Source organism: Nanorana parkeri, unplaced genomic scaffold (genome assembly GCF_000935625.1).
Source record: "Nanorana parkeri isolate BGI_ZX_2015 unplaced genomic scaffold, ASM93562v1 scaffold834, whole genome shotgun sequence".
Taxonomy (NCBI): domain Eukaryota; kingdom Metazoa; phylum Chordata; class Amphibia; order Anura; family Dicroglossidae; genus Nanorana; species Nanorana parkeri.
The window spans coordinates 123411-151195 of NW_017307102.1; the positions used below are offsets into that span (position 1 = coordinate 123411).

A 27785-nucleotide genomic window follows, 5' to 3' on the forward strand; every position below is an offset into this window, starting at 1 on the left:
CTGTACCCGCCCTCGCCCTGGGCTCAAAACATCGGGAAGTGAGCGAGCACCTACCGTCGCTCGCTTATTTCTCCATCATCTCCCTGCAGAGAGAGGTGACCGTTAGTCATGGCTCCCTGCAGGGATTTCCCCCTTCCCGCTCTGATCCTCCAGCGCTGACTGGATAGGCAGAGCCAGCTGTTAATCACACAGCTGGGTGGATCTCCACTGAGACCGCCCGTCCCGGCCGTGGCAGTCTCAGTATACTGCAAGCTGTAGCTCGCGGTATACTGAGCTTTGGGTCACGGGAGGACGCTAGGAGAATTATGGGGAAAAGCCCTGAACAAAGTTCTCCTTTAATGCCATGCATGTGCCTTGTATTGCACCACAACCTATTCCCATGTGATGTGGTGTGATGTGATTTAAAAAAAGTTGCACACACTTATTTCGTGTGATTTTAGCTACGGTAGGAAGCCCTTTCAAATGAATGTGCTGTCTACCGCAACGCACCACAAGCGCACCCTGCAGCACCTCTGCGATTTACCATTACATAGCTGTGAATGAGGTAGTACTGTTATCAAAACATTTGTATCGACTTATGAAATTAGCCAACTTATTGTTATGTATCTTCAAGCTTCTTGTCACTGAGTTACTTCAATGTTATGTAACTGGCCACAGACCGTTTTGTTATTAATTAACCTTGTTTCTCAAATCTTTGGCCTCTGGGTTAGAAGATCTGGTCACATTAGGTCTTTATTTCAAAATACCGTACTTGCGTTTGCTGGTGCATGGCACCCATTCAAGTGCACACAGGACAGCACGGTCTACTTCAGCCATAGTAAACCACCTCGGTGCTGCCAGAATGCACACACATTCTTTAACACTAATTAGGAACAAAGTCCAATTTGTGTTTATGTTGTCTGGTTCCTTACGGAGAAGGTGGGGGGACCCATTGTTGTTCTCCAGCCTGGGGGTAAGGGGAATTGAGAGCTCTAACTCACCACTCTGTGCTTTTACTCCCCACGCACAGGACAGAATGGCAAAGCGGATTCAAGCACGGAGGCTGGAGGAAGTGGATGAAAACATTTGGTATGTATTTGTGTTCATTATGTATCAGGGAGCCAATCAGGATTCTGAAATACAGTGTTTAGGAGTACAGTGGTTAAAATCTGACTGTGACTCATGCCCATACTAAATCTCTACATTTTAGCAGGTTTAAAATAGTACTAAATGTTCACTCCAGTGATGCATAATAATTTTGCATTTAAAATCCATAGAAAGAACATGGCCTGCATACTTAGCTGCTTTAGTTTTCATCCTCGCTTTAAAGCCAGGCAAACCACTAGGCATATGTATATACTGTATACATACACCCAAACAAATGTATCTGTCAAACAATTCTTAATTCAGATCAGCCAGTCTTTTGAATCAGACACCCCTACCAAACAGCACAGGATGGTTCTGCATTCCCTAGGACCTCTCTGCAGACTACATTGCAGATGAGCAATAAAGTCTGAACCCACTCCAGCCTGTGACTGGACAGCAAATGAGCAGCACCACATTGCTGAGGTGATCACTCTGCTCTGTCCTCTTCTCACAAGGCTTTCACTGCTGGAAGGATTAGCAGTGTTTAGGCCTCATTCACACTGGAATCGGCCCGCATGTACAGCTCCGTGCTGCGTGCAGGGCCGTATCGGGCAGTTCCCGGGAAGAACAGGTGCTGCGTGTGATTAGTACGCCGCCCCCGTCCTTCTCTATGGGACTACGCTCACCTCAAGTGCAGGTCCGTAGGGGTGCGTGTTTCCTGGCTCGGACGCAGACCGGATCCATTCTGTCAGCGTACGAGTACGCTCACCTGCGCGGACGTACGCGGCGGGTGAGCGTAGGGGGGCGTACGGCCGCGTAGTCCCAAAGAGAAGGACGGGGGCTGCGTACTAATCACACGTAGCACCTGTCTTTCCCGGGAGCTGCCCGATACGGCCCTGCACGGAGCTGTACATGGGAGCCGATTCCAGTGTGCACGAGCCCTTAGTGTAGAAGAGCCTCATTATCTTGCAATTCTACCACTTCCTCTCCTAAGCTTAGTGTTGCTGTAAAAGGAATTAAAGGATACTGATACTGATACAGATTCTGGCACTTGTGCTAGTTGTATGTAAAAAAGGAATTTGATTATTTCAATGATTTTGGGAATCTACAGCTAGAGTATTTTTTAGGGTCTTCGTCTGGACTCCAGGTTTAATTTTATGTGGTTGCCTATTGGTTGAAAAACTTCTTAATTTTTGTATTTGCTCCAAGCTGAGCAAGTAAAATTGCACAGTGTCCATTGGTTCTGAGCACTAGCCTCTGGTGTTCTCAAAGAAGGTGGCTCCATACAATCATGTACTAGGAGGCTGTAGCGTCCATTTTCATCCCATTAAAAAACTTTCTGAATCCAACTACAATAATTTATATGCTAATTGGGATTTCTGACTTTAGCAAAATTAAATTTTCTGGATAATGGCTTGTGGATAATTTTTTTTAGCTAGCTATAGAACGGCTGATTTGTGCAATTTTTTTAATAGTCCACCTGCATGATCCAGACATTGGTTTCTTAGAGGAATAGTTAGTGGTGTTCTTGTTTGTTCATAAGGGTGGCCAACCCAATGTAGTATAGATCTATCCAAGATAGAATTAATTTAAGCATCCAGATCTGCTGATGTATGGTAGGCTTACTATTAGTCCAAGGCAGATAAGAAATATGTAGGTGTTGTGGAAAATAAAGGTAGAACTTAGGCCAGAGGGCAGACCATAGATGGGTATTAGTCATAGGATAGGAACAGTATCTTAGAATAGATGCGAAAATGTGCCATGCATTCAGCTTGTATTTGAGATGTTTCTGGCCTGCTTCTGATCTCCTTCTGACATGTGTGACCTCCTTCTGAGCTGTTCCAAGCTGCCTTTGCATTCATACTGATTTATATAGTATGTGTAGAATGGCGTTTCTGATGCTGATACTTACGTATGCAAACCTTTTGGCTAGGTTCACACCTAGGCGTTTTTTTGCGCGGATTGAGTCAAACACAGATTTACATTGAAGTCAATGGAGGCTGTTCACATCTTTGCGGTTTGTCAGGCAGACGAAATCGCCTGTCTTGCAAAAAGGTGCAGGAGCTATTTTTGGGCGGTTGTCCCACAGTTTGGATCCCATAGACATCTCAATGCATTGAAAACTGCGTGACAACTGCGCGGTTTTCAAAGAACAGTCAGAAAATGCGCAAAAACAGCTCACGAGCTCAATCGCCTAGGGGTGAACATAGCCTTAGGCTATGTTTCTGTTTACTAAAAAATAGTTAGGAGTAGTGGCAACAATTTTTAGGATTCTGGGATGTTAAAAATAAATCTAGATTGCATTGCAGATGATTGTTTATTGATTGTTTATAGATTGTTTATAGATTGTTTATAGATTGTTTATGATTTGTAGACAATTCTTGTAAGGATATGCTGAAGTTATGAAGCTTTTGAACAACTGAAACTGTTTATTGCTAGATCCAGGCGAAGTATTGACCTTTCGTTTTTCTTGCAGGGTGGAGTTTGTCAGCCTTGCTGCTCAGTATAAAACTGTGAACCTGGGACAAGGGTTTCCAGATTTTAATCCTCCAAAATTCGTAAGAGAAGCCTTTGCAAAAGCCATCACCGAGGACCACACCTTGCTTAACCAGTATACCAGAGCCTTTGTAAGCATGCAGCTTTACAACCTTCATCACTCATACACCGCCCTTCCTGACTGTTGCGTCAATATCTTAGAATGTACCTATCATGAGAGAAGTATGGGGCTTGGCATTGCTAACCTCCCTCAGAAAATACTAGTGGCCAGGGGCGTAACTAGAAATCACAGGGCCCCATAGCAAAATTTTGTATGATGCCCTGTGATATCTAGTTACGTCCCTTGCAGAGCCCACCTGATATCCCAAACATCCCACCTGAGAGTGACCCTGCAGAGCCCACCATATACTCTCTATGGTGGGCTCTGCAGGGTCTTAGGCGGCTCGTCACACTCCTGCACAGCTCGTCACATCTGACATCACTGGAATTGTCCCCTCCACACACACACCTACACCTCATGCAGCTAAAGTAAGCTATTAGGTGGTCATGTGATCATGAACAAACGCTCAAAATAAGAACTTTTCAATTTTCATATAAAAAAGCAGTCAATTTTTATATAGTACTACTCTTCAGCATCAAGTTGCGCCTTGAATCAGCTACATCAATGTTTCAGTACTTTCTGAGTCACTGGACCAGAACAACTATTCAGATAAGCATTTGTACATTCTTTGTGGCTTTCCTTATCCACATCCATGTTTTGGGTCAGGAATTTAGAGTCTTGAAGCCATTGGATTTACATGACTGCTAGCCAACTAGCATTTTCAGTGGGTGATCACCAATGGGGGTCTCTGTATTTCCCTCAATACAGGTTTTCTTTAAAACTGTACACTAACCTCAGGCCATAAAATCCTGAACTTACCTTATCAGAGCCAGAAGTATCACATTTCCCATGCTGTGTGAGCAGACATTCTACACACATTTCTTGGAACGTTAAGTGACATGTTTCTTATGTTTTCTTGCAGGGACACCCTCCTTTGGTGAAGGTTCTAGCCAAGCTGTTTGGCCAACTGCTTGGAAGAGAGCTAGACCCTCTTTCCAATGTTCTGGTGACAGTGGGCGCATATGGGGCTCTTTTTTCTGCTTTCCATGCTCTGGTGGATGAAGGTGATGAGGTAACACAACCTAAAATTTCCTTTATTATGACCGGTCCATATCTGTGATATGTAAATTCCTGAAAGGATTATAGTCTACATTAAATCTCTTACCCAAATTAACCACTTGAAAAATTATGGATTTCTGATAACTATAACGCATTTTCTGTAATAAATGTAATAATCGTTATTTTTAACCATGTGACTGTCATTTTTAGGTCTTATTACTGAACATATGGGTTTTTATGGTAAATAGCAATCTTAAGCGCTTAATTATGCATTTAATTTTTTTTTTACAATAACAAATTATATGTGTATATATACATATAGTAATATACGTAGCTTTTCAGCAGCTGGACACAGTACGCGCTGGTTACTATTTAAACCAGCTTGCGCTGTCACTCGTCCGGTACCGATGTCCTCTCGTCACAGACAAGAGGACGAGTTATTTTTCAAGCCCTGTTTTTTACTATAATGAAAAATGTTCTGTAAATTTAGCAAATAAAAAAAATGTTTCACTTTGTTATGTTAAAAAACATTTATTCTTGCCCATATTTTTGGTAAAATATAAAAAATGGGGGCATGTCGAGTATATAGACACCAAACATGTCAAACTTTAAAATTGCGTGCAGTGTGGGAGCTGAGTAAAGTCAGATAAAAGACGGCATCTTCAGCCAATTGGCTCACACGTATCCAGATACACTGAAAAGATATGGCTTTTAAAATGACAGTGTGTCTAATGCCAAAACATTTCTCTCTTCTGTTTATTGAAGGGCACAGCCAGATCTATGATCTTGACCAATGGACTATATTACCATCAGCAGGAGTAAGTCGCTAGGTACAAAACACAAAGACCACCTAGGGGTGGCCCCTTCTTGTGGCCAAACCTCCTGTCTGCGAGACCATTTCAACTTTTTGCCTAGCTCTAAGGCAATAGGACCTAGAATTTTTTTTGCTGGTCTCTTAGGTCCAAAGCAATATTGTGCACTCCTTCCAGCCGTTGTAATTGAGCAGTTGGACGGCACACTTCCCAGTGCAGTCTGCCTTTTTAAAAGAGAATTCAGGGCAAAACCTTTTCTTAACCTTTGCAGTGGGGCTACCCCCGCACTGCAAGGGTTAAGTGCTTGTTTTGGTCTAAAGTTATAATCCCCCGGACAGAAGAGCCAGCTGGCTCTTAGACTGGTCCTTCCAGTCTCTCTTCCACTTTGCTCCAGCAGTCTAAGGATTCTTGAGTCATCACGTCCAATACACTGTGTATAGGACGTGAGACTGCCTAGGAACATACCCTCGCTGGAGGGAGCACTGTAACAGCCAGCCAGTTGTGAGGTTCAGGTGAGTATAACTTTTTTGCCCTGGTGCTGATACTCAAATTTTAGAATAGGTGATTGAAGCACACACAGGCAATATGTGTGTGTCCAGACTGGAAATACTTGGGCATAGTACAGAAAGATAGTAGGGCCACGATTCTGCCCAACCAGGAAATATTAAAGTTTTCCCACTGCTTAAGGAGTTCCTGAATGTTATAAAAGAGAAGGGGTGTAGTTCCATTTTTGGGGGGTTTTGGATAGAGGGAGGAAGTGAAGAACCCCTGTTATGTTTTCACCTCTATCCTGAGATCTGTTCGTGCTTTCCGATCATTTCCTATCTTGCTGACAACATTTTACCAGACAGGAAATCTCCAACAGCAACACATAGTGAAATAAAAACACTTTTCTAGCAGAGAAGGGGAAGTCTAGAACGCCTGATAGATTTTTATTTCTGTCTGTGTCCCTTTAGCAGATTTTCTCTTACTTACTGTCTGGCGGAATTGTTTTCACCAGGACAGTAAGTGAGATGAAAACTGGAGCCCTGGATAGCATTAAAAGTACACAGGCGGTCCCCAAGTTACATACATCCAACTTATATACAGTGGTGTATCAAGGTTTTTTGCTGCCCCAGGCAAGACTCGCTTCGGCCGCCCCTAACAACAACACACACACACACACACACACACACACCCCGGGCTGACCTGCACTCGTGACGCCAATCCAATCACCTCGCCACTTCCTAGGTCACAGAGCCGCTGTTCACCCGCTGCAGTAGGATCGTTTCAGTGGCCGCCGGCTGCTCTTCAATCTTCGGGTCAGTATCTCACCATCGTCTACGCTGTTGGCCTCCCACCCTCTTCACAAGCAGGCAGGCCGCCCTCCACCCCCAAACAAAAACGTAGAACAAGGCGTTTGACTACGGCCGCCCCCCAGCAAAGTGCCTCCCTAGGCAAACGCCTTGTTTGCCTCGCGGTAAATACGCTCCTGCTTATTTACGACTCCTATTTACAAATGGAGGCTATTACTGTACAGCAGGGCTAGTTGTTATGCTACCATGCTCGTGCTGACGAGGAGTGCCCACCTTTTCTAGGTCTGGTTCGTAGTACTGCACATACATTACAGGAAGTTGGCTCTTGTTAGACGTGCAGATGAGGGGTGACCACCTCTTCTTCCGGGTCACTGTGAGGTTTTTACTGCTGTCTGTATCCTCATTAGAAAGATTTAATCTCACTTTCTGTCCTTGAGACAACAGGAAGTGAAAGGAAATCTACCTCTAGGAAGGGAAATTCACTAATGTAAGAGTGATCATGGGAAAAAGGTTTCTCCACTGAAGCTTTATCACCAATCCTTGTTTCCACGACAAACCAACATTTTTAAAATCCAATTGTCACAGGGACAGAAAGTGTGGTGAAATCTTCTGAACAGGGGCGCACGCAGCAAAACAAACGTTACAGGGGGTAAGCCCTTCCCTATGCTATAAAAAAAAATTTGGCTGGAGTTGCACTTAAAATGTTTTACCTGTTCCAATTTACATACAAATTCAACTTAAGAACAAACCTACAGAACCTATCTTGTTCGTAACCCGGGGACTGCCTGGATTCCTTTCCAACTAAGAATAAAAGTTTTTGGCTTGACGTACCCTTTAAATACACCTGGATCTTTACAGACACAAAGTTAGTAGTAAACTATGGATGCTTGAGGTATCTTATAAAATATATTTATGTGATTAATGACATATTGTTACTTTTTTACATTTGCATTTTATTTAATTTTTTTACAGGTCATCATCATAGAACCATCATTTGACTGCTATGAACCAATGACGAAAATGGCCGGAGGGCGATGTGTGTATATTCCCTTAAGACCTGTTAGTAACTTTCTTTGTCTAATAGCTGTATAGTTTATTCTCTCCGAGACATGCTGCGTGAAAGGCTTCACACAGTGACCACATTCCTCAATGCTAAATTGAACAAGCAGCTTTATTCAGTTGACTTAAAGGAGAACTATGGGGTAAGTTCTCCTAAGGGTCACGGGAGGACACAAACTAGCGTCCTCCCGTGACCCAAAGCTCAGTATATCGCGAGCTGCAGCTCGCGGTATACTGAGACCACCGCAGCCGGGACGGATCCCTGTCGAGATCCACCCAGCTGCGTGATTGACAGCAGGCTCTGCCTATCTAGAGGATGAGTGATTTTCACCTCATAGTTCTCCTTTAAATTGGGTCTCTGCCAAGTGAACATTGGCCTTAATCAGTGGAATAGAGCCTGCAAAACAAGAGTGCTGTGTCCAGCAAGGGTGGCCCTGCAACAAGTATATAAAATCTTGTTATAAGTTTGGGTCAGATTTCTTATTTTATTCTGAGGTGTAAGATATGTGATAAAGATTTTCAGTCTCATACAAGTCTTTTCAAGCCTACAGATACAGGACAACTACACAGTAGTGGGGACTGGAGGCTGGACCCTGCAGAGCTTGAATCGAAGATCACCAAAAACACTAAGGTTCTTGTGTTAAACACTCCAAATAACCCACTGGGAAAAGTGAGTATAGAAATAGTGAGTAGCTCAGGTTAATGCTGAGGCTGAACTCCAGGCAGTTATAAATGAAAATACCATTTAATGCAGTTGTGTACGCATTTAGGCCTCATTCACACTACTAAGAGCCAGCCTGTACAGATCCGTGCGGCGTGCACGGCCGTATCGGGCTGCTCCCGGGAAGGACAGGTGCTGTGTGCGATTGTGCGCAGCAGCCTGTTCTTCTCTATGGGAGTATGCCGTCGCACGCCACCGTACGCTCACCCGAACTGCACATCCGTGCGGGTGTCCGTACTCGTACGCAGACAGGATGGATCCTGTCTGCGTCCGAGCGCTGACACCCGCACGTAAGTGCAGTTCGGGTGAGCGTATGACAGCGTACTCCCATAGAGCAGGGTCCCATCTTCTGGGCGACATCGTCACTATGTCGCCCAGCAGGGACCCTACGTGGCCCCGAAACGTTGGCTGTTTGACGCATGTGACGATTGAATAAAAAGTGCTTTACTTCTTGCACATATCATCGAGTGCTGGTGACTTCTATTAAGTTCTAAAAGGCCAGGACATACTAATTTTCATCCGCATACAGCTCATAGCTCATACTATAAGAATGCATAACTCTCATCTCCCCCCACAACTAATATTTTAGATTTTGTGAGAGATGGGACATACTCCCAGCTAAGAAAATAACAAATGATTGCAGACAATTTGGAGCCCCAGCGTGTAAAGACCTCTCCAACCCCGCTGAATTGTAGTTGCAAGGTTTGTGATGATTCTTTGATGGTTTGTGAGGTGAATGTTGGTTAACTTTATTTACAGCCACAAGCCTACTGGGTCCTGCCAGAGACTCCTTAGCAGATAGGTGTTAGTTCCTCGATCCAGGTCCAATATTCTGACTCTGATTGTTGTATTAGTGTTTTATCGCTTGCTGAGACCTCTATGCCTGGCCTGTATAAACAGATATAATAACTGCGGACAATCCTTATCAGATAGCTGCACTCACCAAATACCTCTTCATCCACGAAAGTGCTTTATTTAAAAGAATAGATGGTATTTGAAGGTCGGAGATAGTATGTTTCCAAGCATGCAATACAGGTTAACGTGGTCATTTTGCTGTCAGCCATGATACTAGAAAACAACTGGTCTCATGAAGAAAAGGGAAATACATCATAGATGGGAGGTAACACAGAAAAACATGGTGCAATAACCAAAAACGATTACAAGATGTCAGTATAATAATTAGCTATAGTATACCAATGAGCAAATGGCATAAGGAAAATTAAACTATATGAATTCTCATTTAACATTAATATGAATGCTAACTATGACTATGAATAGTCATATTTATTAAAGGTGCACCGAAATGAAAATTTGAAAACCGAAAATAAAAAAAATTGTCAGGCCGAAACCGAAAATGTTTTTTATTTAAATTGTTTACACATTTTTTACAAATTAATTTTTATTTTATTTTATATAAACTTTTCATTTTTATTTATTCATTTTTTATTAAATATTTTTATTTTTTACTTTACTTTTAGGGGCTTCGGGGAAATACTAGGGGTCTAAACAGACCCCTGATATTTCCCTTTTAAAATAGAAAAAGAGATTGAGGACGCAGAGACCTCAATCTCTTTTTCTGCAGCTCCCCTATAGAATCCTCCTATGAGTGTTCCTGTTCATTGATAACATGAGGACAGAGTATGTTTACTATAACCACAATCATGAATGAACAGGAGGTGATGTAGATCACTTCCCATCCATTCATAATTGAGGATATAGTAACCATATAATGTCCTCAATTATCTACAAACACTCAGCGATCGCTGAGGGTTTGCACTCGCTCTCCTCTCTGACACGCTGTCACAGGAGGCTGAGCGAGTGGTGCAGGGAGGAGAGCTCAGCCTCCTGTGACAGCACTGTCTCCGCCCCCACATCGCTCTGGCGGACTGTGATAGGAGGCTGAGCGGTGTGGGAGGAGACGCCGGCCCCTCACAGCGCTCTCTTCCCGCAGCGCTCGGCCGGCTATCACACTTTCTCTCCTCCCCGCTGGGACACAGAGCAGCACCCAGCGGCGAGGAAAGAAAACAGGGAATGCGCCGATGTATCAGCAGGAAAATGGCACTTTCGGCATTTAGCCAAAAGTGCTATTTTCTGCCGATATATCGGTGCATCCCTAATATTTATACAACTGTGTAACAGCACATGCAAGCTATCTTTTCAAATTCAACTTTTAATCATGAATATTTTTATGAAATTATCATCTCGCCTTCTATGTTTATTGTTACAGACTAGCTAGGTTTGTGAGGAACTGACAAGTGCTTTAGTCAATGAGACTCTGCTTACACTTTGCTTGTTTGATGTGTGTAGGTGTTCATTAAGGAGGAGCTGGAGGAAATTGCCCACATCTGTGTGAAATATGATATATTGTGCTTCTCCGATGAAGTTTATGAATGGCTGGTCTATGACGGCAAACAACATATCCGAATTGGTAAGTACAAAGTGCAATTTTTATAGGAGACCTAACCGTATGCACTTGCGTCCTTATTTGAGTTGTGACAATTAAATGGAACCTTGCCATTCCCCAAGCATGTAACCATATTCTTATATTAATAATGCACTCCATCAGCTTGAAATGCATTGTCTAGACTTTCATCTTTATTTATTTCCACTCCCACTGGCATATGTCTGCTGCCTCATAGAGAGCAGTGACACCTTACTTTCTCAAAAGGGGCATAGGTGTGTTTTGATGTGTGGGCTATGACTGACAGCTTGGCTTCACCTTCTCTATACTGCACAAGAGACAAGATGGCTACACCCAAGAAGGGAATAACTGGGTCTTAGCGTTTTAGGTCAATGATTATGCACTGGTGAGTTGTCCATAAGCTGAATACATATTGGGATCTGGTTTTTGTAAACATTAGAAAAGGAAATGGTTGTTGTGTTAAAGGAGAACTATGAAGTGAGAGATTTTCACTCAACCTCATAGTTCGAGCCGACGTGTGACAATGGAACTGTCACACATCGGCTCAATAGATCGCGAAGTGAGCGAACGCATAATGTCGCTTGCTCACTTCTTGATCATCTCCCTGCAGAGAGCCATGACTGTTACCCACGGCTCCCTGCAGGGATTCCTCCCCCCCCTCCCCGATCCTCCAGCGCTGACTGGCGGAACAGACTGGGGAGGGGGCGGGTACAGCTGGCTCTGCCTCTAGATAGGCAGAGCCAGCTGTCACTCACGCAGCTGGGTGGATCTCGACAGTAATGTCGTGGTCCGTCCTGGCTGCGGCGGTCTCAGTATACCGCGAGCTGTATATACTGATATATATACTGAGCTTTGGGTCACAATTGCTGAGCTTTGGGTCACGAGAGGACGCTAGTATATGTCGTCCCGTGACCCTTAGGAGAACTATGAGGAAAAACACTTACCCCATAGTTCTCCTTTAAGCTTTGCACTATACAGCTTTTAATGAGCTGATAAAAATTTAAGCAAAATATTTTTATTTTTTTTAGTGATCCTGACCTAAAAAGGGCCTAAGTTAACATTACTAAAGTACATGTTTTGTAATTCTTCATTCATGTGTGGAATGTTCCCTATATATTGTTAGTTGGACAACACTGCAGGTTCATACATGGGAGCCAAAGTCTCCAAATGTCAGGATCTAGATCCAAACCAAGGGTCTCTGCTGTGTCGGGCCATGGGTCTTCCAACTGAGCCACATGAAACTTTGAATCGCTCCCTGACCGATCTCTTGTGTAGTCTTCAGTGATACCCTTTTTTCTGCTGAACTCTGAAATCCTTTCTACTCCCCTGAACTTCCTACTTAAAGGGTAAGTTCACCTTTTCACAAGATGCCTAAAAGTTGACTTACTTACAGCTGCCTCCCCAACTCTCCTGGTACCCGCTGCACCTCCCCTGGTACCCGCTGCAACTCCCCCAGTCCCTGCTGTGATACCTCTGTCAGCAAATGTAGTGATCTGTACTCTGTACACTAGAACTGACAGCTTAGCAGTCTCATAATACTCATAATGCTCCCAAATAGTGAGCACTCATTGGTCAGCATGGTCACAACCAATAAGAAGGCCTTACTTCCGGGACCAGGTCCCCAGCTTTCTTATTGGTCATCGTAGTCCGTGATGTGACCATGCTGACCATTTGCTAGTATTATTATTATTATTCCAGACTGTGGCCCTGTCAATTCTAGTATATGGTGTATGGATCAGTACACTGGCTGGCAAGGGTATCACAGCGGGGACCAGGAGTGGTGTGGAGGTGGCTGTGAGTACGTTTTGTTTTTTCACATTTCGTGAAAAGGTGAACTTACCCTTTAAGCCATGCATCTGCACTCCCTGTTTGACACATTTTTGTGCCAGTATCTTGCTGTTGCTACTGCTACACTGCATCCTTTTTTATCCTGCTCTTGGCTGCCGATTCACCCACCACGCTTATCACTCGCCACTTTAAACATAATACCTTTGGCAAGTGACTTCGGCTTGATCACTGATGCTTCTGCCTGCTTCTATACTGCTTCCGCTTGCTTGTGTACTGAACCTGGCCTGGTAATGAGCAGGAACTTGCCTGCTGTTTCCGCTTTTCGACTCTGAGCCTGATCCTAGATCATGAAAGAATAATCTGGCCACAACATGGAGTCCACTGTTAAAGCTGCTATGGCCCCTTTCAGGCAGCAGAGTTGCAAAAGTTTGAACTTCAAAATGAGGTAAGCCAACAAGAGGAGATCCATGATCTGCAGAGACAACGACTGGATTCACGTTCCCAAGATGGCACCACTGTAGACTGCGTGGATGCCTCTACCACTTAAATTCAATGAACACAGCCACAATTTTAGAGGCTTCCTTAAACAACGTATATGCTTCCAGGTGCAACATGCCGCATTTATCTCTGAAAGAAAAAGGTACTGTTTATTATTATTCATTTCCTAGCTTGAGCCTCCCTCTATGTGGAGCAGGGTAGTGCAATCCTGGATCAGCTTGATGCTTTTGTAACAGCAATGAATCAACGTCTGTGCTATGGCTGAAGCTAAGTTGCACAGTTTGCAGCATGGCCAATTGCTTGATTATCACCCTTATGATTGTCCCATGGAGCTCCTGCCAGGGACAAAAATACCTTTTGGTCACATTTACTCTATCCAAGCCCGAAGTAAAAGTGCTTAGAGTTTCTGGATCAGAATTTGAAGAAGGGTTTCATCAGACACTAAACGTTTCCTTTAGGGGCAGCCCTGTTTCATGCTGAAAAGAAGGACTCTGCCTTGCGATCATGCATTGACTAGAGGGAAATAAATAAAATCACTATTAACAACCACTTTTCACCTCCTTTAATTCCTGAGCTGCTAGAAATACTCTGCTGCGCTAAGATATTCTCTCAATTAAATTTATGGGGTGCATAACCTCATCCGCATTCGTCAAGGAGACGAATGGAAAACTGCTTTCAGAACCAGCTATGGGCATGTCGAGCCTTTGGTCATGCCATTTGGCCTTTGCAAAGCCCGTGCAACATTTCAACATTTTATGAATGATTTGATGGAGGATCTTTTGGATCAGTTTGTTATTGCCTACTTGGATGATGTCCTTATTTATTCAGCTAATCTAAAGGAGCCTCACAAGCCTGTTTCCATCATCTGGAACGACTGAGGAAGAATCCGCGTACTATCAAATTGGAGAAAAGGTCAAACAGACAAACCCAGTTCAAGGGGCACACAGTTTCTCTAGATGGATTGAGCATTGACTTTAAAAAGATAAAAGCAGTTGTGGAGTGGCCTACCCTGGGAAACATTAAGGAAATTCAATGGTTTGTTGGATTTGCCATCTTTTACAGAAGATTTATAAGGGATTTCGCCAGTTACCCAGTTGACAAAGAAAGGGAAGCTTTTTCTGATTACCAGAGGCACAGGCAGGGTCGGATTTCCCACAAGGCCAACCAAGGCCCGGCCTTGGGGCAGCAGGGAGTAGAGGGGCAGCAGGGGTGTGGAATTCCTATCTCCCAATGCCCGGGGCATGCAGTTCCGGGTGACGGGCGTGTAGTTGTTTTCGACATTTAGCCCTGCTTTGTGCAAGCAGGGCTAAATGTACAGTGGGGAAGCCGCCACTTGTTGTGTACAATTGATCCTGGCAATGTCGCAGAGATCACTTGTATGCAGCCTGCAGGTGTGCCATTCTCCATGAGGTTTGTTTGGCGGGTAGGGGGGTGCATTGAGGAGTCTGGCCTTGGGGCAGCAGAGAGAGTAAAACCGGCTGTGGGCACCGGCTGCATTTAGCCAACTAAAGACGCTTTTCACTTCTGCACCAATATTGATACATCCAGATCCTGAACTGTCTTTTATTGTGGAAGTGGATGCTTCAGATTCTGCTGTGGGAACTATTCTTATTTAGCAAGTAGGAGATAAGATGCAGTTTAATCTTTTCTCTTATCTCTCTCATATAATGTCTTCTGCTGAAAATAAGTATTTCCTGAATGGAGACATCTGTTGGAAGGGGCCAATCATAACCTTCCAACAGATGTCTCAGTGATCAAACCAACCTTGACCGTACCATCCTACCTGAAAAATCTTCCTACTTAAAAATGTCTACAATAATGAGCCACTCCTCAACCACCCTCTCAAAGACATTAATTTCACCTTTAAGAATGGCTTTTGAACTCAATTCAATTGTTTCTATGTGCCCGAATCTGCTTGGCGGGTTCATGACTCTAAACTTGCAGGGCATTTTGGTGCCACAAAAACTAAAAATATCTTTTATCACGCTCCTTTTGGTGGCTTGGTTACAAAAAAGATGTAAAAAACCATGTTGCTTCATGTATGACGTGTGCACCTAATAACACCTCCCTTCCACTCTGGGTTTATTCCAACCACTCCAATTCCCATCATGACATTGAGGGTCAGTTTCTATGGATTTGGTGGTTGGTCTACCTTCCTCTAATGTCATGAACACTATCTTAGTAGTGATCGACAATCTCACTAAGATGGCTCATTTTACAAACTGCAGAGCTGATGGTCTGAGAAATATTTAGACTGCATGGAATGCCTGATAATGTAGTGTCTGACAGAGAAGTACAATTTACATGGAAACTATGGAAGAGCTTTTGCACATCTCTAGGCATCACAGTAATTTGTGTTTTTGCCCCTCATGCTCAATCTAACATGAAAGGTTTGACTGAGGGGATCAATCAAACCCTGAAACGGTGCCTTCGGTGTTTTGTCAGTTATCTTTAGAATGATTGGGTGGACTTTCTTCCAACAGCAGAATTTGCATATTACAATTCTAAGCACAGCTCCACTTCTCAAAGCCCATTTTACTTAAACAGCGGTTGTTATCCAATTTTTATTCCTAACCTTCCTATCTCCAATTCCTGCGGTAGCTAACAGATTAACTGTTAAGGTCTTGCTGTCTACCAAAAATCTAAAGATTCATGTTCCTTCTTTTAAGTTGATCTTTTAAAATGTAATTTTAAATGAATCTAGTCACATTCTGCTTAAAACTTCATGGCATTATGAAGATTTTTTTTTCCCACCACCCCCTCCACCTGCTGATGTATAAGGTAAAGAACAGATTGTGGTTAGGAACATTTTTGACTCCAGAACAAATTATAAGATCTGGTTCAATGGAAAAGATATGGACGATACTGTGCATGCTCCTATGCTGAAAGCAGAATTTCATCAGGGATTTTCTTACAAAACAGACCACATCCAGTGGCTGTCCTGGAAGGAAGGGGGTTCTGTTGGGATCCAGATCCAAACTCAGGTTTTCTGCTGTGTCTGGCAGTGGTTCTTCCTACTGAGCCACCTGAAACTCTGGAAAACTTTTTACTTAATCTCTTTCTCGATCTTCAGTGATACCCAGTTTTCTGCTATACTATGAACGTCTTGCTCCTCCCCTAAACTTCTTATTTAAAGGAGAACTATGGGGTAAGTGTTTTTCCCCATAGTTCTCCTAAGGGTCACGGGAGGACACAAACTAGCTTCCTCTCGTGACCCAAAGCTAAGTATACCGCGAGCTAGAGCTTGCGGTATACTGAGACCGCCGCCGCCAGGACGGATCCCTACATTACTGTTGAGATCCACCCATCTGCGTGATTGACAGCTGGCTCTGCCTATCAAGAGGCAGAGCCAGCTGTACCCGCCCCCATCCATTCCGCCAGACAGGGCTGGAGGATCGGAGGGGGGGAATCGCTGTAGGGACCCGTGAGTGACAGTCACGGCTCTCGGCAGGGACATGATCGAGAAGTGAGCGAGCGACTGTATGTGTTCGCTCACTTCCCGATCTATTGAGCCGACGTGTGACAAATTCACATGAGTGACATGAGGTTGAGTGAAAATCACTCACCTCATAGATCTCCTTTAGGCAATCTGTATTTCTTGTTTGGCAGACTTTTGTGCTTGTGCCAGTATCTTACTTCCTGTTGCTACTGCTACACTGCATGATTATTACCTCTGCTTGTGTACTGACCCTTGGCTGCTGATTCACCCACCGCATTTATCGCTCTCCTTTTTAAACCTGATACCTTTGGCTACTGAAAATGCTTCTGCCTTCTCCTATACTGCCACTGCCAGCTTGTGTACCAAACCCGGCCTGTTAATAACCATGAACAGATTGTGATGCCAAGCTGTAGCCAGTGACCACATCCCATTTTCAGTCTCATATTCTTGTACTTCATTTGTGAACTTCATCACTACATACCTGAGAAGGCAGTATAACCTCCCAAACCTGGCAGAGTCATAGTCTGTACATGAATAACAATAACATGTATGTATTTTTTTCAATTAAAAAGAAACTTTGCAGGCGCAAGATACACTTTTCAGGAAATGGAGCCTGACCTTCTGCACTCTTAAAACATTTCTTTACTTTGTGTTCTTCTTCTAATGTATATAGCTAGCCTGCCAGGAATGTGGGAACGTACCATCACTATTGGAAGTGCAGGGAAGACTTTCAGTGCCACAGGATGGAAGGTAACTTATTAGGTTTGAAAGAGAACCAGTCACAATTTGACATCTGTAATAATTTGAGCCTACATTCCTGAATTCTTATAACAGTGCAGCCTTATTGCTAATACATTACATGATTTTTGGTAGGGATGTGCTGATACCACTATTTCAGGACCAAGTACAAGTGCATCCCCTCATGTACTTGCCGATACTACTTACCGATACTTTTTTTTTTCTTTTTTTTTAAGGGACAGGTGACTTTAAATGATCCATAGTACATAACATGTAGTTGTACTATGGATCATGATTTAACCTATTCATGTTAGCAGGGGAGAATTGTAAATCTATTGCTGCAGTGGACTGGACGTGTGTAACATACATGTACTATGTACTACATATAGAGAACACTGCAGCAATAGATTTACAGCCAGCCCCGTCCCAGCTTCCCTCACTCACAGTTTCACTCTGATCCCTGTTGCCTCACGCGGTGCCTCTCGTAGTCGGCGCTGGGCAGGATCGCTGCATCGCGTCTCGGTGCTCAGCTTGTGGGAGGCACTCACAATTCTGCCCTGCTAACATGAATAGGTTAAATCATGATCCATAGTACATATACAGCACACACACCCAGTACACTGCAGTCTGCAGCAATAATAATTGTAAATCTATTGCTGCAGTGGACTGGACGTGTGTAACATACATGTACTATGTACTACATATAGAGTACACTGCAGCAATAGATTTACAATTATCCTCGGCTAACATGAATGGGTTAAATGATCCATAGTACATAACATGTACTTGTACTACGGATCATTTAACCTATTAGCAGAGGATAATTGTAAATCTATTGCTGGAGCGTATTGGGAATATGTACTGTATATATGTACTACATATAGAGTACACTGCAGTAATAGAGTTACAATTCTCCCTTGCTAACATGAATGGGTTAAATGATCCATAATACAACTACATGTTATGTACTATGGATCATTTAATCCATTCATATTAGCAGGGGATAATTGTAAATCTATTGTCTGCAGTGTACTCTCTATGTAGTACATATAGAGCACAGACTGCCGACAATAAATTTACAATTATTCTCTGCTAATATTAATATGTTCTCAATAGGGACCCCCCGTGCCCTCACTCACTGTTCGGTGATGGCCGGTGCCTCACTGGTGAGGTCGTAGTCAGCGCTGTGCGGGAGAGCAGCCGCGAGTCAGCGCTGGTCCGTTGGGAGGAGCTCCAGGAGGGGGTCCTAATTCCGGTGGGAGGAGCTCCATGTGGGGTCCCGTTCGCCTGCCAGCTAAATTAGGACCCCACTTGGAGCTCCTCCCACCGGACCAATTCCCGATACCGATGCTGGTACCGGTATCGGGACATCCCTAATTTTTGGGTTTTTTACTTGTATTCCCTCCCTGTCAAAGCATTAGGTTGTAAGACCCCCCACAGAGGCAGTCCTACCTCCTGCACGAGCATAGCAGACACTCAAAGAGCTCAAACTCAACTCAAAGGCTGCACTATTATAGCAACTTAAAAAATAGGGTAATCAGATATTTACAAATGTCTGTTAATTAACCACCTCAGGCTGGAGCAATTTTGTCATTTTTCACACAAGTTACAATCTAAATTTTTGGATAGAAAATGACTAAACATCCGCTACTCTCTGGGAAACAAAAAACAAAACCGAGCGCCTCCATAGTGTAAAAGGGTTATTTATTTGTACGTACAAATAAATAACCCTTTTACACTATGGAGGCGCTCTGTTTTGTTTTTTGTTTCCCAGATCGAGGGTCTTGTTGACCGGTGGGAGCAGCCTCTTTTGTGTATCTACTAACATCAAATTGGGCTTTTTCTTGCAACCGGCGGCGCCGGTATTTGTTGTTTTTTTATCCGCTACTCTCACCTGAGGAGCAGTGGACTACGAGCTTCACCTTGACGGGGTTAACACAATAGTACTAAGAGGTGCACTCTACCCTCTCGGAGTTTATGAGGTCACGACTGACACAAGCCACGACCGGCTGGTTCGCAGAATTTTTTCCGTATTATATACATACCAGATGCTGTTAGACGTTACACCTAAAATGTGTTGTTTGACGTTACCTATATGTTCATAGAAATGCCTGCCATCTCTTACGGTATCCAAAATATAAGACATGACATAACTGTGATCACTTGATGTAACCTGTATCATATGTTCCAATGCTCAGAATCACATGTATGTTCTGTCGGCATTATCCGTTAAATAAACTAATAAAAAAAATGACTAAACTCTGCTTCAGTAATCATAGAGCACACAGATGTTCCCTGGTCCACTCCCGCTCACCATCCTAACACCTTTTGTGGTGGTCCCGGGCCCACCAGAGTAGTGAGAGAGCCCGGAAACTCCAGCAGGGAGTGTAGTGAGGGGGCACCTTCACAGGCCGGTACAAGTGATCGGGTAGCTCTGCATATGAAAAATCTTCCATATTTTTGTTTTCATTGCACAATGTTAGCTGTTGGATAGTTGCGGGTTGGTTAGTCTGTTTCAATGTTGCTGGAATGCATGTGTTTGCTGTGTTTAGTACATTTATTTTAAGAACATTCTTTTGTCTTCTGGGGAGCGAATTGTGGTAGAAAAAGAAAACCATGTGGTTATCTCCCAGATCAATGTGATATAACTGTTTACATATTACATGTTTTATTACAGGTTGGCTGGGCTTTTGGGCCTGATCATCTTCTTAAACACCTCAGAACAGTCCATCAAAATTCTGTGTATCACTGTGCAACTGGAGCCCAGGTAAGAAAGCATGCTAGAGGCTCATTCTCTTTGTGTGGATCCCAAGCAGAGAAAGTGTCATATGATCTCACATGGGAGAAAGGTTTCCACTCTTCTGAATTACCCTGTTTATGGGTTATCAAACAGCTTGAAAAAACAAAATGTTTGCATGTACAGTACTTTGCATTGCCAAATGGACAATAGCAGTCTAGTATACTATTAAATTAAAAACATTACAGCTGTTACAAACTATGTAAGTATTCTTCATGACTAGTCATGGATCCTTATGTACCCACCAGGAGGCAGTAGCCCAGGGATTTCAGAAAGAGCTGGAAAGGCTAGGACAGCCTGACTGTTACTTTATACAACTCCGGAATGAGCTGCAGAAGAAACGTGACCGACTTTACCGTTGCCTTATAGAGGTGGGGATGAAACCTGTATTGTCCCAAGGCTCTTACTTTATGATTGCTGACATCTCCCGCTTCAGTAAGTCTGCCTGTACACTATATTTCATAATGTTGTGCTGTTAGGACTTAAGAGTAACTATACATATATATTGAGCATGGGGGAAGTTATACATGCACATTATAACCTTGCAAGGCATCTACATTATGAGATGTAGTTCATAAAAAGCAATCATCATGTAATCCATTTCTGTAAGAAATATGGTGGTCCTTCCAACAGAGAATTAAAAATCGCTGTCATTGTTGCTTTCAGTAGATGTAGGAATTGAAGCGCCACATCAATTAAATTAGTCCAGATACATCTTTATTGCACTAGGGTCAAAGAACAATTGAGCAGAATAACCAATGTGTTTTAGGAGTCTAAAACACGCAACCCTTCATCAGGGCCTAGTGAGAGGAATCGTGTATGTGGACTACAATCCCTGCAGCTTGAAATGTTGTATTAAAGGAGAACTATGAGGCGAGTGCTTTTCACTCACCTCATAGTTCTAGCCGACCTGTGACAATTAGACTTTCACAGGTCGGCTCAGTAGATCGGGAGGTGAGCGAACACATGCCGGTGTTCGCTCACTTCTCGATCCTGTCACGGCTCTCTGCCGTGACAGGGGAAGGGATGGATTCCCCGCTCCGATCCACCAGCGCTGACTGGCGTAACGGACAGGGGAGGGGGCTGGCACAGCTGGCTCTGCCTCTAGATAGGCAGAGCCAGGTGTCACTCACGCAGCTGGGCGGATCTCGACATCGATGTCGGGATCCGCTCTGGCTGCGGCGTCTCAGTATACCGTGAGCTGTAGCTCGCGGTATACTGAGCTTAGGGTGACGGGAGGACGCTAGTTTGTGTCCTCCCGTTACCCTAAGGAGAACTATGGGGAAAAGCCCTGACCCCATAGTTCTCCTTTAAGGTGTGATGGAAAGGCTTCAAGCTTGTCAGCAGCTGGTTTGACAGCCAAAGCAGCTGCTGACAAGCCTGAGAAACCAGCTGCTGTGGTGCTTCAATTCCCCAGTCTACTGTGTTCATTGGTAAGCCAAGGATGCTGTGGAGACCCTTAGGCTAGTGATAGCTGTCTATCCAGTTAGCCAGATTTCACATATTTTCACGTGTCCAGCGCTCTCTTTCCACTTCCAAATATTGTTGCTTTTAGGTCTGCTGCTGTCATGGCCTCCAATATTCCTCATAGGTGCACTTTGTTCCTTCTGTTCCTATTTTCTCTGTCTTCAAGCATAGAAGGAAATGGAGAACTTTTGGTGTAGCCCAATGGCCAACCAAAGGAGCTTGCATGACAGGCTAATTCTGGTGCTGCTAATGCAGTGAGGCAGTGGCTTAGCATTGTTGGCCTACAATGTTTTCAGCATTTAGAGCCCGTTGCCAAGAACTGCTATGCTAGATCGCCGGGAGTAATGTATTGGGCACAGTGTTTCTCAAAATGACAAATAGCCCCATGCACATTGGGAGTGCAGCTTTTAGGCTTCATTGGGCCTCAAAGGCAGATGTTTCAATCACAGCCAAATACACATAACTATGGGTATCAGATGTGTCCATACAGCCTCTCCTTCCTAAAGCGTGTCAAATCCCAAGAACAGAAATGTAATATGTGGTTGCATTCATTTCTTTTCAAACTTTTTTCCCTTTATTTTCACATGTCAATAATATATTTCCTGACCCAGATAGACAACGCGTACTTACTTTACTATGTCCACGAAAGAGTAGCATTGTCAGGAAGTGAGTTATGGCTACAGAACACCTTCTCTCCTCTTCTCCATAACATGGGGGGGTTGTTCTGTAGTCCACAGAGAAAACTGTAAATAATTCTTACTGATAACAGTGCAGTAGAGACAGAGAGCACAGGAAGTTGTCAGCTCACTGTAGTTCTAGCAGGATCTTTTACCCTTATTAAACAGATGTAACACAATGTCCAATGGTATATTTAACATAAGGAAGCAAATAAGAGAACCTTGCTAGGGCTTACATACATTTAATTTTTTTGCTGATGCTGAAATGTGATTGGAGGATGAGGACTATAGCACATGTTGGAAAGCTGCTGCAGATATGTCCATTACCATTTAAAATGTTGGTGGACACATAACTGTGCCCCTCTTTTTTTTGTAGAAAATTACAGAAACGCAGAGAAATGACATCATAATTATGTAGTTCCACTAGGAAGGACTTTGCATTATACGATGATTACACATAACACACTACCACCTTTACCTGTTAGAAGAAAAAAAAACACACTACCACCATAGTGACATAATTAGTGATTGCAGTATAATATGAGAATGGTTGTTGTACCTATGTCTGTATAAACAGCATGCTTACGGCACATTTTTTATTTGCACAGTTGACTATGAAAAATTGCCATGAATGGGAGTATTTAAGTGTGCTTAAGGATGTTCTTGAACAGATTTATTCTTTTCTATACAGAAGCCGAGGTTCCACCTCCCTCTGACAACACTGTCCCTTATGATAACTACTTTGTAAAGTGGATGATGAAAAATAAAGTAAGCATTCTGTAAACATTAGATTTGTACTGGTGCACTGCAGAAATTTCCGACCACTAATTAGTTTGTGATGGGCTTAAAGCAGCATAACTATCTTGAGTACAACCCTCAAACCTGCACCCACATGTTGGTACTGTCTAGATTCGTAACTAAGCTGCAGAACAGATACCATCTAATGTTTTATCTAGGGATGCACTGATACCGGTTTTTCGGTATCGACTACGAGTACTGATATTTATATTTTGGTACTCGCCGATGCCGAGTACCTATACCGGTACTTACGCTAGCATGGAGCCAGGTGCCCGGGCAATCGGGAAGCCAGGCGGAGTGACATTACCTGCTGCCCGGCTTCTTGATTGCCCAGAAAGCCGACTCCATGCTGTTTGGCCAGGTCGATGCTGATTGACCGGGAAGCCGGCTTCCCAGCCAATCGGCATCGAGCCAAGTGTTTGGCGGGCTCGATGCTTATTGGCTGGGAAGCTGGCTTCCCAGCCAACCAGCATCGAGCTTGGTGATTGGCCGGTAATGACTTGCCACCTGGCTTCCCGATTGGCCGAGAAGCCAGCTCTATGTTCTCTCGCGGCACTGTTGGTCAGGGGACATCTCCCTCTGATTGGCTCGATGCTGATTGGCCAGGAAGCCAGCTTCCCAGCTAATCAGCATGGAGCCGGCTTCCTGGCCAATCAGGAAACCGGGTGGTGGGTCATACTGGTATCTGTGCATCCCTAGTTCTATCAGTGGTTAGCTAACTGATAGATCCTTGGACCATGGACAAGGCAGTAGCACAGAATACAGCGCAACACACATTGCAGGGTTTCAGGGATTGTTAGTGTTGAGTACTTTAGTCTTGAAGCCGGGTAGTGGGTCATTACACGCTGCCCGGCATCTTGATTGGCCGGCTAGATGCTGATTGGGAAACAGGTTTCCAGGTCAATCAGTATCGAGCTGGCCAAACAGCATGGAGCCACCTTCCCGGACAATCAGGATGATGGGGGGGCGGGTAACGACTTGCCACCCGGCTTCCTGATTGGCTAGGAGGCCAGCTCTATGTTCCCTCGTGGCACTGCCGGTCAGAGGAAATCTCCCTCTAACTGGCTCGATGCTGATTGGCCCAGGAAACCATCTTCCCAGCTATTCAGCATGGAGCCGGCTTCCCGGCCAATCAGGAAACCGGGTGGTGGGTCATACTGGTATCTGTGCATCCCTAGTTCTATCAGTGGTTAGCTAACTGATAGATCCTTGGACCATGGACAAGGCAGTAGCACAGAATACAGCGCAACACACATTGCAGGGTTTCAGGGATTGTTAGTGTTGAGTTTAGTGTTAGGATTACAGGAAGGAATAGTGTGAAGATTTGTGTTAGAGTCACATGGAGTGTTAGTTTGAATATCAGTGTTGTGGTTACAAGGAGGTTTAGTGTGTAGATTAGTGTTAGGGTTACAGGGAGGGTTATTGTAAAGATTGGTGTTAGGGTAAGAGGGAGGGTTAGAGTTACAGAGAAGGTTATTGTGAAAAATGTAGTGCCAGTGTTACAGTGAAAGTTAACGTGACCGTTAGGGTTACAGGGAGAATTAGTGTTACAGTAAAGGATAGTGTGAGGATAAAAGGAAAGTAAGTGTTATAGTTGGGGTTAGATGAGGTTTAGGGTTACATAAAGGGTTAGTGTGAAGGTTATGGTTACAGGAAAGGCTAGTTTAAAGTGACATTAAACCCTCAGATTTTTTAACATAAACCAATACTGTAATGTGCGCCTTACTGTAATCCATGGTTGTTTCCCTTCTCTTTGCTGCTCTTCCTTTTTAAATCCTCATGTCTTCTCATGCTGGGGGAGAACTTCCCTTTTCAGCTTAGGGCCTCTTCCTGTAGTGCTGGCTCAGGTTTCAAGCCTATACAAACCTATACACAGACACCCATGTATCCATTCCTGAGACAAGGCAAACAGAAGTTCTGCAGAGCATGAGAACAGATACAGATTTAAAAGGAAGAGCAGCAAAGAGAAGGGAAACAACCATGGATTACAGTAAGGCGCACATTACAGTATTGGTTTATGTGAAAAAATCTGAGGGTTTAATGTCACTTTAAGGGTTTGGTTAATGTTAGGTTTGGAGTTACAGGGGGTGGTCAATGTTGGGGTTACTGGGAGGGTTAGTGATGGGGTTACAGGGAAAGCTAGTGTGATGGTTACACCTTGAAAAAAACATTCAGTAATCTTTATTCTCTATTTATTTTGCAGCAGCTAGCAGCAATCCCTGTATCTGCGTTTTACAGTGGTCCGCATAAGACACAGTTTGACAACTACATCAGGTTTTGCTTTGTTAAAGTAAGTATATATGAAAGGCTTTAGGACTGTGCATTTGGTGCTTTTGTTAGTTCATGCGAGTTGACATTATTATAGATTATATCAGCCAATCAGATTCCAGCTGTCATCTTTCTAGAGCAGGTTAGAAAATTAATGCTTTGAGTTCATTAGGCAACAGCATTACATTTCGCTTATTTGACGTTATCAAGTCAGTTGTCAGCTGTATGCTGTCTGTAACATACTAGTTCTTATAAACTCGCAAAACATTCACATTTGTCAGCAGTGTCCAAAGTTCTTTTGTATTAACTAAAGTAAAAGTTAGCTTACACTCGGCATACACCTTCAGTTTTCACATATTTGTTCTTTCCAATTATAATTAATGTGTAACTGTACTTTGCTACACTAAGCAACAGAATACAACTGAAAACAAGAGTCTCTGCAATCTCTAAGGAAATAGCCACCATACCTTTTGGCTTCGAGAGGCCACAAGGCCTTTTCCTAGCCAGTAACTGATTTGTGAAGCCTCAAAATGCTCCTGGTGCACTGGCATTTGACAGTTAAGTGACATGGGGTGGGATTCAGTTTGGCCAAAGGTTGAGGTTCTATGTAGGGATGCACCGATACTGATACTGATACTGGTATCAGTGCTGATACTGAGCATTTGGGCGAGTACTCGTACTCACCCAAATGCTCCAATACTTACCCCGATACCGCAACTTCCGGTCAGAGGGAGATTCCTTCTGACCGGCAGTGCCGCAAAGAAACGTGGAGCCGGCTTCCCGGCCAATCAGGAAGTCGGGCGGTGGGTCATGATCAACCTCCCGTGTTCCTAATTGGCTGGGAAGCCGGGTTCATGCTGCCTAGCGCCACTGCAAGGCAGCCTGGCTTTCTGACCAATCAGGTAGCAAGGCGGCACGTCAGGACCCATCTCCCGGCTTCCTGATTGTCTAGGAAGCCGGCTTCACGCTGCATAGCAACACTGCAAGGCAGCCTGGCTTCCTGACCAATCAGGAAGCCAGGCGGCAGGTCATGACCCACCACCTGGAAGCCAGCCTGCCTTGCAGTGTCGCGAGGGAGCGTGAAGCTGGTGTTCTTTCGATAAAACACCGGCTTCCCAGGTAATCAGGAAGCTGGGCGGCGGGTCATGACTCGCCGCCATGTTTCCTGATTAGCCGGGGCCATGGTACCTCAGGATGCCAGTATCGGCATTGATGAGTATTGAAACAAAAATATCGATACTGGATACCGAAAAAACGGTATTGGTGCATCCCTAGTCTTATGTATAGCCTAAGCCTAGGTTCCAAGGGGGGCTCCACAAAGGGACAGGGCCCTGTCAATTTTAAAGGGGATTTTGTCTTTTATACAAAGTGAGCCTGAACACATTAATGACTTTAGCTTTTGTGTTTAGGAGGACACTACTTTGGATGCTGCTGAGGAGATACTACGGAAATGGAGCAATGAGTTATCTGGACAAAAGAAACTGTAGTCAACGATGACTCTATTAAGCTGATGCAGCTTACAACTATAAGAAGACTGTCTCTGACTACTATCTGATTTCAGTACGGTAGTCCTGTACTGCACCTTGAATGAATGAATGAATAATGCTACTGTTAGGCCTGTAGTCCCTGGTGAAGACCATGTAAGTCAAATAAAGGATTGCGGACTCTTATCTTTATTTACTGACATATCTAAGTTATATTGGTTCTGTGACTGATTAGATTTGGCCAGCGTCCAACCTGTATTTATTCTGCCAGTATGGATGCCATATATGCCAGTAATTAAAGGAATGAGTCTGCAATTAAGTCATATACTGTAAATCAGGGGTTCTCAACCTGGGTAACCTCAGGACCCACATTTGTCCTTGGTCATTAAGTCGTGACCCAAGTCGCTCTGCAATGGAATGCACAGCATTGCGGTACCATGCATTCAGACGTGGGCAATCGAACTGTGGTTGGGAGGTGCGTTTCAGATGAATGGCAACGCAACACACCTCCCACATTAGAAAGCGTGGTAGGTCCACCTAGTCTCCCTACCTTACAAGAACTGGAGTGAATCCTCAGCCTGGGGTCCAGTTTGGGCTACTGTGACAGAGCTCCATCCATATGTGCACCCTGCAGAGGTGTCAGGAACCAGAATGCGATGTCACTCTGGTCCAGGCACCTCTACAAGACCCGTGAGGGAGCTGTAAGCAATGCATGTATGGATGGAGCTTCCTTGTGGCCTTAGCCCCATCCCATCACACCTGAAGCTGACACTTTGGCATATTTTTAATGGCTGCTTGGTGC

General features: G+C 44.0%; 1 protein-coding gene across 2 annotated transcripts; it reads left to right on the forward strand.

The window, feature by feature from the left end:
• Window positions 1–763: 763 nt before the first annotated feature.
• On the forward strand, window positions 764–27198 carry KYAT1 (kynurenine aminotransferase 1). Of its 2 annotated transcripts, none has more exons than XM_018565329.1 (12): window positions 764–1068; window positions 3542–3692; window positions 4584–4733; window positions 7800–7886; window positions 8431–8556; window positions 10915–11035; window positions 17428–17504; window positions 20170–20259; window positions 20538–20724; window positions 23125–23201; window positions 25435–25521; window positions 26909–27198. In XM_018565329.1, exons 1-12 carry the CDS (start codon window positions 842–844, stop codon window positions 26984–26986), a joined length of 1458 nt encoding a protein of 485 aa, XP_018420831.1. In that variant the 5' UTR covers window positions 764–841; the 3' UTR covers window positions 26987–27198. The 2 variants fall into 2 exon arrangements, with proteins under 2 accessions (XP_018420831.1, XP_018420830.1); XM_018565328.1 differs by having other exon boundaries at window positions 765–1068; window positions 8428–8556.
• The last annotated feature ends 587 nt before the right edge of the window (window positions 27199–27785 follow it).

What these genes read in the sequence shown, in the direction of transcription:
- KYAT1 (XM_018565328.1), top strand. Translation starts at nt 842, where the DNA reads ATGCACACACATTCTTTAACACTAATTAGGAACAAAGTCCAATTTGTG. An exon ending in CAAATAACCCACTGGGAAAA is followed by an intron (nt 8,557 to 10,914) that starts GTGAGTATAGAA and finishes TGATGTGTGTAG; the next exon opens with GTGTTCATTAAGGAGGAGCT. An exon ending in CAAACAACATATCCGAATTG is followed by an intron (nt 11,036 to 17,427) that starts GTAAGTACAAAG and finishes TAATGTATATAG; the next exon opens with CTAGCCTGCCAGGAATGTGG.